The sequence below is a fragment of the Diceros bicornis genome, chromosome 20 (genome assembly GCF_020826845.1).
Source record: "Diceros bicornis minor isolate mBicDic1 chromosome 20, mDicBic1.mat.cur, whole genome shotgun sequence".
In the NCBI taxonomy this organism is placed as follows: Eukaryota; Metazoa; Chordata; class Mammalia; order Perissodactyla; family Rhinocerotidae; genus Diceros; species Diceros bicornis.
Window position 1 is genome coordinate 22,633,942 of NC_080759.1, and position 13,852 is coordinate 22,647,793.

A 13,852-nucleotide genomic window follows, 5' to 3' on the forward strand; every position below is an offset into this window, starting at 1 on the left:
TGAGTTGAAAACCACCTGTTCCATATAGCTAAGGACAAGAACACCACCACCAATGATTTTGTTGAAACAGATGACTGAAAACCAACTATGGCCTGCAGAGCAGCAGCATCTGCACCACTCAGGAGCTCATGAGGGATCCAGAATCTCAGGCCCCACCCAGATTTTCTGAATCAATATCCACATCCCAACCAGATCCCCAAGAAGTCTGATTCCTGTTAAGGTTTGAGAGGCAGAGGTCTGTAATATGGTACCCCTCTTTCATAACATTGATGCAGGTAACAGAATTTACCTAAATTGAAAGTACTCAGCATCCTTTAGACAAAAGGGGGAAGGGATTATCTTTAATCAGGGTCAATTTCACCCCCTAGAAGGATTTTTCTAGCACTTCATCATCTTTAGTATATGCCCTCCCAAAGGCCATTCATGGTACTCCTCAACGTAAGACCAAGAGCTTTTGGTTTCCTTTTTGGGCCTGTTTGTTTATTCTACATGCTGTGTGGAATGTCCGGGGGTGTGTGCTGCATTTTTTTTCATTTCCTGTCCTCATAATTCTACAGGCAATTTTCCCAAAGTGATTGTAAATCAGCCTCTTTCATGTTTGCTAAGGCACCAAGGAGCCTGAAGCCCAGGAGATGACATAAAAAAAATAGTTTACATCTTGTTCTTTTGATTTAAAGGAGTGCATAAACAGTAAAAGCAGCTTCTCATGACTTTTAGCTCAATGTTCATTTTTTTATACTAAGTTGTCTTGGAACTTTTATGTACCAGAAGCTAAGCAAAATCATACTTATTCTTAATCAAAGCCAAAAAATGACAACAACAACAAAAAACTGAGGTAGCTTAAGGAGCCATATTGGATGAAAATGATGAGAAATAAAACACAGACAACAGGAAGATGTCAAAAGTAAATTCTGATTTCACCTGTACTAGCAAAAGAGAGATTTTTTTTTTCCTTAATAATAACAATATTGTGACTTCCTATGTGTTACTCCTCACATGCTCCTTCTTATATAATTTGCCAACAAACCTACAATTAAATACCATTATCACTACTGTGTAGATGAGGAGAAGGAAGCTCAGGATGGCAGAGAAATTTGCCTCCATTTCCCCAAGATTCCAAATCACTCACACTGATTCAATTCTTATATCTTAGCACTAAAACTAAGGCCTAGTAGAAGGTCTCATGAGGATGGGTTTAGAAGAGAGGCTATGATTAGTCCATTTAACTCCATCTCCTGAGAAGCAGATTTAGGGAGGAGGCTCTTCTACAGTAGCCATGGCTGGGGGATGTTGGGAATGAGGGGGAAGATTATGTAAGAGAGAAGTCATGGATACAGATAAAGCTGCATGAGGGACTTCAGCCAAAATATATATGTTAAGTAGAAAGGAAATGAAAAAGTTTGCTTTCCTTCAAATATGGTTATATATCTTAGGGCCAAAAACTGAGGAGGAAGATGAGACTGTGCTCTTGAAGGGTATTTCTTATGAAAGAGACCATTTGGTGCAATTTATTTACCCAAGGATGGAATTTGATGTGTAAGACAACTAAACAAGAGAGAGAAAGAGAGGGAGAACTAACCTACAGTTGTGTAGCGTTTTCTGCTTACCAACATTTTGCGGCTTACAAACATTTTCATACAAATAATGGTACTGAGCTCGTCAATAAACTATGGAGGTTAGGCAGGACAGCAGTCATTACTCTCTTCTTGTGTGTTAGGAAGCTAGAACTCAGAAGGGTTAAGCGTTTTGTCCAAGGTCAGGCTGTGTTAGTGGCAGAGAACGGACTTCCACATTGGTGTTCTGAAGTCAAATCATAGACTCTCCGTGACTACAGAGCTATTGAGTTGGTCACATCAATAAAAATAAATATAACAATGCAGCTCAGCACAACCTTCAAATGGTCCATGAGAGCTCTTCACCATCTTGTAGCTTTGGAGTATTTGAGCGTAGGGCTGGCAGGAAAAGCTGAATGAAGGGGGCAAATTCTGGACATTTCCAGAGGGCATTGACTCTCTGGTCGAAGGAAGGTCTCCTTCTACACATCCTCTGAGTTCCAAGAAAAGTCACTGCAGCTTGTTTGATTGTTGCTTCTTAATGAAGAAAGTCTGTCTTTCACAGGGAGGTCCAGAAATTCTGATCTAGTAATATTCAGATTGGAGTATTTAATAGCCAGTGGAATTTTAAATATTTTAAATTCCAAGCCCAACGCAAGAGAGTATCAAATAAATGGTGACCTGGGATATATATTAAATGCTACTGCAGCCAAGTTGTGGAAGCAACCCAAGAGCCCATCAGATGAATGGATAAAGAAGATGTGGTAAACATATACAATGGAATACTACTCAGCCACAAAAAAGACAAAATTGTGCCATTTTAGACAACATGGATGGACCTTGAGGGTATTATGCTGAGCAAAATACGTCAGAGAAAGACAAATACCGTGTAATTTCACTCACATGTAGAATATAAACAAACACATAGATAAGGAGAACAGATTAGTGGTTACCAGAAGGGAAGGGGGTAGAGGGAGGGCAAAAGGGGTAAAGGGGCACATATGAATGGTGATGGATGAAAACTAGACTATTGGTGGTGAACACAATGCAGTCTATACAGAAACTGATATATAATAACGTATACCAGAAATTTATATAATGTTATAAGCCAATACAACCTCAATAAAATAATTTTTAAAAAATGCTATTGCTTTCTTTCAATAACTTCCTATACATTTATCCCATCTAGAAATAATAGGAAAAATCATGCAATTAACATTATTTCTATTATTTTTAATATAAAGAGTGAAACAATGTCACAATATTAAGAAATAATAATAATTGTGTTATTACAGTTAATTAGTGGTTTTTAGAGAAAATTCCTTGGTAGTATAGAAAGATGGTGATCTTTAGAGATACATGAACTTGGGCTTAAACCTAGCCCTTTCACTTATATTATTTATTCAGTTATTCATATTTATTCAATTACTCCACAAATATTAATCAAGTCTTTACTTTGGGTTGGATATATGGTAGGCCCTGGAGATACAGTCATAAAAAGATGGTACTCCTGCTTTCCCAGTTCTTACAGCCTTGCTGGGAAAAAATACAGCAAGTGATTTAACATCTATGAGCCTCAGTTTATCATATTTAAAATGAGCTTACAAATGCCTTCCAGGTTTTGGCTGCTTGAGAAATACAAATTATGCACGTAGCAATAAAGAATGCTCAATAAATCAGTTAACTGTGTTCATAGGTAGAATCCAGAGTCAGTTTACCACCTGGAAGTTGAGTTTTCTTTTGGAAAAAGATTTCCCCCCATTCTGATGACCATTTGTATCTTGAACAGTGATACAGATATATTATATCAGTGAGGTAGGACGGTGGGTTCACTGACTCATTTCCACAGCAGATTTCCTGTTTCTACACCTGGCCACAATGACGGTGTAAAGAACATCTGAGATAAGGTGTCAGGCCCTCCAAGTGGAAGAGCCAGCAGAGGAGGGGGAGTGCATGTGATCCCTGTCCTTGCAGTTAGATCTCGGATTCTAACCTCAGTCCCTCAAGAGGTGGTGCATATTTAGGATACCACCCAGGCTCTGAGCCAATAGCAAGTAGAGGCTTCTCTTACTCCACTGACAATCTACTCCCCTCTTCAAAGATCACAAGTTTATTCCAAGGACAGGATAAGTCCGCAGTGACTCCTCTGATATATTCAGGCCACTCTAACAGAGTACCATCTTGATCCACCTGAGAATCAGCACACGGAGGCAGTGCAACCTCTGTGGTGCAGAGCTGCAGAGCCCTCGTACTTCCCAAATCTGGGTGCTGGTCCATCCTGGGCACCTCTTACCTCTTACTGTGCCAAAGCCTCCTGGTGGAAAGAGTTCATCTACCCTTGCTCCAACGGATATAAACTGCTCAAGTCGTATATTCTCACTATAACTAATGATGTGATACACTAGGTATTTTACATAACTCCAAGTTTACTTTCTTTCTCCTTAAACTCAGAAAAAATATATTCAACTTTGAGGCACTCCAGGAAGTTGGAAGAAAAGCATTTTAACGATAAGAGTTGGTGAAAGTTGGAAGCCCTTTTCTTCATTTTGTAATGTATAATGAAACATCTTTATAATATCAGGGCTGTGGATCTGAAATCTTAATTAGTTTAATTACTCTTAATAGGCTAAGTGAGTCAGATCTCAATTTTGGTTTACACAGTTGCCTTAAAAGATAAAATCTTATCTGTGGTGTAACTGAATTTGTCCAAAAACGTTATAGTGCTTCACCATTTGAAGTCTGCGATGATTATTTTTACAGCATTGCAGTCTTGAGAAGGAGGAGCCAAAGAGTTCCAGTGGTGAAGACACAGAAAATAAAAATAGAATGAAAATAAGACAATATTAGAGCCTGAGCGAAGAGTATAGACTCAACACCAGCATTTGGAAAAGACATCATAATGTCACATACAGGTAATTTCTATTTTCTGGAAAAAATACCATATCCAACTCAATGTCTCCTTCAAACAGTTGGAATTTCCCTAAAAAAACTGGCTCAATTAATCTCACCATTCAAAGTTCTTTCATCAGAAATGATGTAATATGTCAGCAAGATATCTACCTCCATCAGCAAGCCCAGAAAAGCCAACCCAAATAAACACCTCGGTGTTCAAGCATTTTCCAAGTTTCATCCTGGCAAGCTGTTTTTTAACTTCAGCGTGCTCTAGTGAGAGAATTGTTTTGACTTTTAGTGTTAACGTCCTGCGGGTCCCCGGTTATTACAAATGGTATTTGAACTTCAAAGTGAGTGTGTATATGTGTGTATCAGTATATGGCTGGTGGGAAGGAGACAAGGAGACCTAATTCTTGGCACACAGTAGGTGTTTAATACAAGTTTGTTAAATGGAACAGGATGGAATAAACAGAGAAACGAAGATTTCTGGTAGAAAGGTCATTCTGGGTGTAAAAACATGCCCCCTTTCATAAGTGCTGCCCAGAATATTAAACCCCGATAGAGTGTTTCCCAAACATCCTTTGTTAAAAATCCCCCTTTTAAATTTTTCTATATAAGTTTGTTCTTCCACAGTGTTTATTTTCCTTTGTAGTATCTACAGACATCTGCTCTTTTCCCATATCCTCCCACCACAAATAATTGCCTGCTCTGCTAGCTCCTCTCAGACTATCCCTTTTCCTGAAATTCTTCAACAGTCTCAGAACCCAACGCCTCCACCCTATCAGCATCATCTTCTGGCTCTGTGTTTTACAGGATAAAAAAGCTGCAGAACCTTAGGGGTCCCTGAAGCCTGCTGTGGGAAACACGACTTGTGTGTTTGTGCAAGCAACATGAGCACAGAACTGTGTTCTCCAGCTGCCCTGGCGTCCTGAGAGCTGAACTCATTAATTTCCGTGACTACACAACATGGAGTGCTGCATATGGAAAGGCGTATTACACTTCAAAACAGAGCAGGGTTGCATCCTATTCAAGTATTTACCCAAATATATGAGATACGAGGTCTTTGGGTGTGTAAGAATCTGAATAAAAGTTGTACTTTCATTAAGGAAAACTTTTCAGTGAATTTTATTAATTTACATATAATTTCTTCTTCATGAGACAGTAAGACTTTGCCATGGTAAGGTTATTTTTGTTAGTATGCACAACAGGCACTTTCAAGGGCCAGGAAAGCAAAGAGGTAGTCTGCACTGTGAAATAAATGATTTTCAATTTACCTAAAGCTTTTTCTGGCAATTTCAAAGTCCAGTCACTAAGAGATTCCATTATTAATTCTCCTACACCATTTAATAGGAAAGTTTTTCTAGATGGCTTGAGTGTTGGCTTTTGAAGTTCATACACAAGTCCAAGTGTGTGAGACACGGTTGCTACTTCGGATACTTGCATTGCTTCACTGGGGACAGTGAGTTTATCCTACGTTTTTGTTTGTTTGTTTGCTTATATATGTAATAACTCCAATGGAAATTAGGAAATAGAAAATCATTCATATCACTGTGTATACTACTCCTTTGCTTTCCTGACCCACGAAACTACTTGTTGGGCATACTAGCAAAAACAACCTTAGGACCGGCAATGTGTTATTGGCTCATATACATCACTGAGAAGAAAGTATATGTAAATTAATAAAATTCCTTGAAAAGAATCTGTTAATAAAGGAACAACTTTTTACTCAGGTCCTTTTTACTAAGGCATCGATGGACAGAATGTATATGCTAGCTGGCTAAGATTTGACTCTGAGACTGAACTGAGGACATCTCAAAAATGTGAAAAAATGATTATCCAGTTACCTAATGTAGAAATAGTACAAAAAGAGCCAAAAGCCATTCTGTCTTTATTGTACAATTTGGAGTTTGGAGCTAAAATTGTTCAAGTGAAAACACACTTAGACATGTAACAAAAAATAAAATAGAAATGAATAGAAAATAATAATAAAAAATTTTCAAGTATACATATTACTTGAAGGCACTTATTTAGCTTGTTGAAATTTGAGAAGTAAAAGTTTAAAGCTTTTTAAAAAATGTGATCATTCATACTACAATATGGTATCACCTATAAAATCTAACAGACATTCTTCACTTACAGAAATTCTAACATGTGAAAAAAATAAGTCAAATTAGGTTGTGACTATTTAGATTGGAAGTAATTATTGGCATTTTAAGTCAGCTATAATATTTTTTCAAAGAAGGGGTATGCCTAGACTTTTAAAAATGTTTTGATTTTTATGCCAGGTTTTAAGAACACAATCAACACATAAAACGAAGTCTACCTAATTTTATTTTGCCATGGACCACAAAGGGGTATTAGATTTAGCCTGCCTTAACCTCTCATTTTTTTATTTGCCATATTGCTCAGAAGCAGGAGGCAAAGTATACAGATTTATAATATTCCTTTTTTGATGGAATACAGTTATCTAAATACTTTTTGGTTTGACACACAAGTGGTCAATAATTGACATAAATAAATTAAGGGCTTCATGAAGCTAACTGACAAAATGAAATGTACAAACTCCAACAGTATACCCCAACCAAAACAAAATCTGTAAGAAAATGATTGCTCATTCTAGAGTTACCCAGGAGCTTTAACTGGCAATTTCAAAGTCCAGACACTAAGAGATGCCATTATTAATTCTCCTATACCATTTAGTAGACTCATTTTTCTGAATGGCTCAGTACTGCCCCTAATAATACGTACACTATCACTTAAACTAAAATGGTTCTGTATAATTTTCCTCCCTGCCTAGCTACTTATTATAGCAATTTTCCATTATATCATTCACTACCAAACATTCTCTTCATTCAAAAGTTTTTTGGTACCTCTGCTCAGTTTAAAACCTGTCCAATTTATCAAGAGGGAATAATGTAAGCCAATTAAATATAACTTGTTATTCACCTGAAAAAAATTGGAAAATAAATCAGAAAGTATTTTAAAGGACATTGGGGTTTGTTTATAAGAGATGAAGAAAAATCTCAGTAGCCTGGAATGTTGAAATATTTCAGAAGGCAAGGGTCAGTAGAATGCTTGTTTTCTTTTCAGAGGAAAGAGATAACTTTTTGATGCTTTCTTTTCTGTTTTGAGATAGCTCTAAACTTTGTTTTCTTAGCTATAATTGTTGTTGCTAAGATCATGATGATCTTTTAGCACTTAGAACATTGGTTGAATAGTAACATCCTTGGATCCAAACTCTATTCCTATCTAGTAGCATCATCTTTTACATTCTTTCCATTAGTCTACTAGGGTATCTTGAAATTGAAGTAAATACAGATGTTATTGTCAATATCCCCCAGAACTGGCAGCCAATATTTTCCTTAAATGGAAGCATTCTGGTACTTAGAATCACAACTCCAGTGACTAAGATTTTGTTATATACAAGGATCTTAAAATTCAGGTAGGAGTTACTTCTGGACTAGGGGAAAGGTAAGGAAGAGAATAGGATCCAAAAGGAGACAAAAATGTGGCTTTAACTTTATACGTTTTTAGAGGAAAATGCTTACTTCACATTCCTGATGTTTTCCTCTGTGTGGAGGGAACTTCACATTTTTTTTTCCTATTTTCATAACTTTTAAAGAAATTAGAACAAACACAATGCCATTCTTGTTTCTTAGGCTGCAATGAGGCACAAAATAAAAGGACTTGAGTGCATGGTGTTAATTATCTTTATCCATTTCCTATTTTCTACCATCTCAAGACTTTCAGTGACATTGAGAGTAAGAGGTGGAAGTCAGCAGAAGAAGATATAAGGAGGCATGATTAGGATAAGGGGGATATATGGTAACTTCAGAGGCGGGCAATGTGAACGAGAGCATGGTGGAGCTCTGGCCAAGGGTGGTTTGCTATGGGAACTGCTTCTCATGCTTGTACTCTGGTGAAAATCACTGAAGGTCAGCTTGCAAGGGCCAAAAAAGCCAAAGATTTTGGAAATGAAATGAACACTGATTAGCCAACATTCACTATTTGCTTAAACACATATTCTGGCCTGAAAAGGTATTGACTGCTAGAATTTTCACTAGTTTCTTTCGATAATTTTCTCAGTTCTTGTCCACAGTCTAGTTTCTTATTTCATATCCTAGGACTGTTGTATTTATATGGATGGATCATTGCTTCTTCAGAGAACTGCAGATAATCCTCACTATGGAACTGAGAGTTATGTTAAGAAAGAGACACATGTGCTGCTGCAGGAACTCATAATCCCTTACCCTGTCTGGGAGAAGTTTAGCTAAGAAATATGGAAGTAAGTCAAGTAACACATAATGACTTTCCACTGGCCATCTTTATTTCACCAACACTAGAGCTCAGGGAAGATGTAAAAGAAAGAGGTCACCACTCAATTTTGAACTGTCCAGCATGCTAGAGGTGGCTTGAACATCTACTTCTGAGAATATAAACATCTAAAGATGGAAGGAAAAAATGCCAAGGAGTTCTACAATTATCAGCAAGGTTAAACAGGATATAGCAAGCTTATGGCAGATGAACGAGAATGTGTATTTGACAATTTTCCTCAAGTATTGCAACTTTAGAAAGCTTGCTGAACTCATCATTGCTCACCATTCCATGTATTCTTGCCACTTTCTGATCTTAAATTATTATTTGGATTTTTAAAGGGGCAGCAATTAGCACAACCGCATCAAAAGAACAACAAAGACTGCACCCTGTGCCGTCAATGGAATCTAATACCACATTTCCTCAGAAGGGTTTATTGTATTAGAACAAACACGAACAAATGCCTGTCTATAAATTCATCAACTTATCTTCCACTCTGTTGCCAGAAATGTATTTTTAAAAACATGTATCTGATTATAATACTGTCTTATTCTTGAGTGGCTCTCCAGAGCCCAATAAATGTTGTCCTACTCCCTAAATAGCATTTTAGACTCATTAAAATGAGGCCTCATTCCACCTTTCTAATCTCATTTACCACTTCTGGTTAAGAATATCAAGTTATGGCCACTCTTTACTATTTGCAGTTCCCTGAAACATCTTGTATTCTCCTCTGAATCACTTCTTAGCCTGATGAACTTCCATCCATCTTTCAAAGTCTATCTCAAGATCACCTTCCCCAACTGCCCCCACTGAATCATTCTTCCTCTATGTTCCCATAGAACCTTTACACATTTATCCCATAGGACATATTATATTATATGACAGGTGACTAGTTTACATGCTCTATTCCCCTGTTGGACTATAAACTACTTAAAGTTAGGAACTCATATTCTCATCCTCAATGCCTAGCACAATTTCTGAATATGACAAAGATGGTTTGTTGAATCTAAATATCCATTTCTTCCTTTTCTTTGGTAATAAAATCTACTTTATGCAGGGCAGCAGTACACATGGCTAAAAGACAACTTGGAGCTACATAAAGTTCTGTGACTAAATACTGGCCAAGGAAAAGTAAGCGGAAGTATTATACGCGACATCCAGGAAGCTCCGTAAGCAGAACTGACTCACTTGAAAGCATTGCCTTTTTTTGCCTTTCTGTTTTCTCCTTCTTTTGCCCTTCTTCTTTCTCTTTTCCTCAATTATGAATTCCTACATAATAGGTAGAGCTCTGTTATGGACTGAATTGTGCCCCTCCTGATTCAAATATGGAAGCACTAACCCCCAATGTGACTATGTTTGGAGACGGGGCCTTTAAGGAGGTAATTAAGGTTAAATGAGGCCATAACGGTGAGGCCTTAATCCCACAGGACTGGTATTCTGGTAAGAAGAGAAAGAGACACCAGAGATTCTCTCTTCACAGGCACGCACTGAGGAAAGGCCATGTGAGGACACAGTGAGAAGGCGGCTGTCTACAAGCCAGGAAGAGAGGCATCAGGAGAAAATGGACGAGCAAAAAAAGAAACAAAGGCTGACAGAAACCAACCATGATGGCACCTGGATCTTGGACTTTTAGTCTCCAGAACTATCAGAAAATAAATTTCTGTTGTTTAAGCTGGTTTGTGGTATTCTGTCATGGCAACCTGAGCAGACTAATATAAGCTTCAACTGGCAGGCTAGACTATGAGGTGAACTTGAATGGAAATGATGTGATAGAATGGTGGAGTAGAAAGACGGAAGAAGTAGCATGGGATTATCACGACAATAGAGCCACCACACTAGCCCTGAATTACCTTCATAGGGACTTCTTTTATGTTACATGTTATTCTGCATTGTTCCATATTACTTAAATTTACTTAAAGTCACAGTTTCATTAGTTTCCGGGAAACCTAATCCTAACAGATTTAATGTTTCCTTCTTACCTTTTTCTCCCAAAAGCTATTAAAAAGTTAAAAAAGACAGAGAGTGAGAGAGAAAAGGGAACTGTGCCTGCTCTGTATGTAGATTACAAGCATGTAAATAAATGTCTTTATGTGACAACATTATGAATATGTTATTTTCATTCAGCACACACCAATAAAAGTCCACCACATGCAAGGTAATGTGGAAGAGCTAGAGGGATTACAAGGTGAAATAAACATTAGCCCTGCCCTCAAAGACCTTTAGTTACTTGTGAGAAATAAGGCATAATCAAATAACTAATCCATGAAGCTAAAAAAAAAAAAACAAAAAAAACCTCAAGGGCCATAAGTGATCACTGTAATTGGAATTATTGTAATTTGGATGCCAATTTTATAAATCCTAACAATCCTAATTTTTTTCTCTTTCCTATTTAATCATTGAAAAGGTCTGTGCCTTCTACAAGACAGTTGGGAATACGTATCTTGGGACTTAATTTGGGTAATCCTTTATGTATTCTGAAAAAGTGTGACACCTCTTTTAGTTGATTAGGCAGGTGACTAAATATGTAAAAAACTTCCTGAGAGGACTCTACATCTCAAGTTGGAAAACACTTTCAGAATTTTATGTCTGTGCTAGAAGTATCGCCAGAAGGTAAAAATAAAGCAAGGTGAAAACAAGACACAGAACTCACACTGACATTCAAGGCTAGGTCAGGTTGAAAGTTGAAATCTTCCATTATGCAACGTAAGAATAATTCATTTAAATATAAGCGAAAAGGCAGGATGGTGGTGATGTCACCACAGAATAATTGCAGCTTTGTGTCAGGCTGGTCTTATTAGGAGGGCAGCGCTGAATGAGGCACTGGCTTGCCCATCTACAAACTGACACCCCTCTTGGCATCTGGAGTGAAAAACTACTAGGGTGAGTGACTCTGTTGTACGTCAGTTATTTCACAGCCAAACTCTGAAGCCTGTTTTTCCTTCATGTCTTGAGTGTAACTACTATTCCATATTATGATGAAACATCAGTAATATAATTTGTGTGGACACTTTCTAAAATACTTGGCCTTTTACTACTTTAGAGGCATAAAAAGATCTTTGTGAAAATTTTCAAAACTTGAATTTCCTTAATTTTTAATCTTTTACCAACAAGCAATGATTTTCTGGATGAACTCCAATCAACTTAAAAACGACTGTATATATATTTCTTAAATACCCGTCAAATAAAGTAAGGAAAAATTTTGGTTTTGTTTTTTTAAAGATATACTCCCTGGTGAATAATTAGGACTTATTTAAAACTTTCATACAATCCTGTTACAAAAGCTTTCAAAATTTATCTTTGAAGACATGTTTTATAGTGGGGACAATTTGAGAACGTGGTGAATCAAAGCCTTGTCACCTATTTCTTAACAGATAGCACTATCCAAGCAGAAAAAAAGAGATTCCAGAATAGCACCAGGGTCCAGAAAATGGGCTTCCAAGCTTTCCGTCTTCTGAATAAGGCCATTGTCTGAATTCTTAGATTTCTATGCTCTCATACTAAAACAGCTTTTCACAGAACTACTACACCCTGTCAGCTTTTTCATATTTAGGAACTCAAATAACTGTTAATATATTAGATCAAATGTTCTTGAGAAGAATTCTTGAGAAGAAAGGATTATTTCATTTACATAATTATTTAACTGATGCATGAAATGAGACCCCAACAAAGTGGGTCATAATCTACATGCTATACTAAAATACAAAGGCGCTGGGGCTAAGCGTGTCAGGTATGATATTCCTTTTATGACCTGAACCATCACAATAGTCAAAAGGCCTAAATCTCAACATTATTGATGATTTAAAGACAAAAGCAAAAAAACAAGAGTGCCTCATGGGTAACAGTGTGAGCACAAAAAATATGCTTTCTGAACATTTTAATAGAGTCCTGTATTTTGCAATACCAAAAACCAAATTCTATAGTATCTTAAAAGGTATTCTCTCTATATGTGAATATGGTACTGTTCTCATTAGCTTCCTCTCAAAAAAGAAAAATAAAAAATCAATGTCCTTTGAAAAACCTTATTTGAAAATTCTTTTCAGAATCATAATTAGTGGAGACATTTTTCAAAAACTGATTTAAGAGTTTCTCCTTTGTAGGGTGGCGAGTTTGTGCAATTTTCTTTCTCTCTCCAACCTACAGATCTTTTGACTCAGAAACTGATTACCACATTTTTCTAAAATGGTTTATCATTTCTTAAAATCTTTTTTCTTAAATTAAAATATTTTTCTAAAATTGTTTACCATTTCTTTTCTTAAAATCTTTTTTTTTTAAAAATTAAAGCATGTATTTAGTGTAGTGGGATGAATTGTGTCCCCTCAAAAACATGTCCTAAGTCCCAACCCCTGATATCTGTGAATGTGACCTTATTTGGAAATAGGATCTTTGCAGATGTAATTAAGAATCTCGAGATGAAATTGTGCTGTATTTAGTGCGGGCCTAAAATTCAATGACTGCTATCTTCATAAGAGAAAGAAGAGGGAGATTTGAGACACCTAGAACCAGAAACACAAACCATGTGAAGACAGAGGTAGATACTGGAGAGATGAGTCTACAAGTCTTGGAATGCTACAGAATTACAGAGGCCACCAGAAACTGGAAAAGGCAAGGAAAGATTCTCCCCTAGAGCCTTCAGAGGGAGTATAGCTTTGCCAAAATCTTGATTTGGGACTACTGGCCTCCAGAACTGTAAGGATAAATTTCTGGGTTTTTTTTTTTTCACTTTTTTTCCCAGTTTTATTGAGATATAATTGACATACAGCTCTGTTGAAACAACATAATGATTTGACTTACATATATCATGAAATGATTACCACAATAAATTTAATGTCCATCATCTCATGTATACAAAAAAAAAAGGAAAAAAAAATTTTTTTCCTGTGATAACTCAGGATTTACTCTCAACAACTTTCAAACATATTACACAGTAGCGTTAATTACAGTCATCCGGTTGTACATTACATCTCTAGTACTTATTTATCTTATAACTGGAAGTTTGTACCTTTGACCACCTTCATCCAATTCCCCCTCCCTCACTCCCCATCTCTGGTAACCAGGTAACCACAAATCTGACCTCTTCTTCTATGAGTTAGGGT

At 36.8% G+C, this 13,852-nt stretch overlaps 1 protein-coding gene across 1 annotated transcript in view; it reads right to left on the reverse strand.

Moving 5' to 3' along the window:
* The window catches only part of ITGA1 (integrin subunit alpha 1), a 101,613-nt gene extending 97,783 nt beyond the window's left edge, over positions 1–3,830 (reverse strand). The window contains exon 1 of the mRNA XM_058563453.1: positions 3,731–3,830. Coding sequence (XP_058419436.1) covers positions 3,731–3,830 — 100 coding nt within the window. The remainder of the gene's footprint in view (positions 1–3,730) is intronic.
* Positions 3,831–13,852: the final 10,022 nt, after the last annotated feature.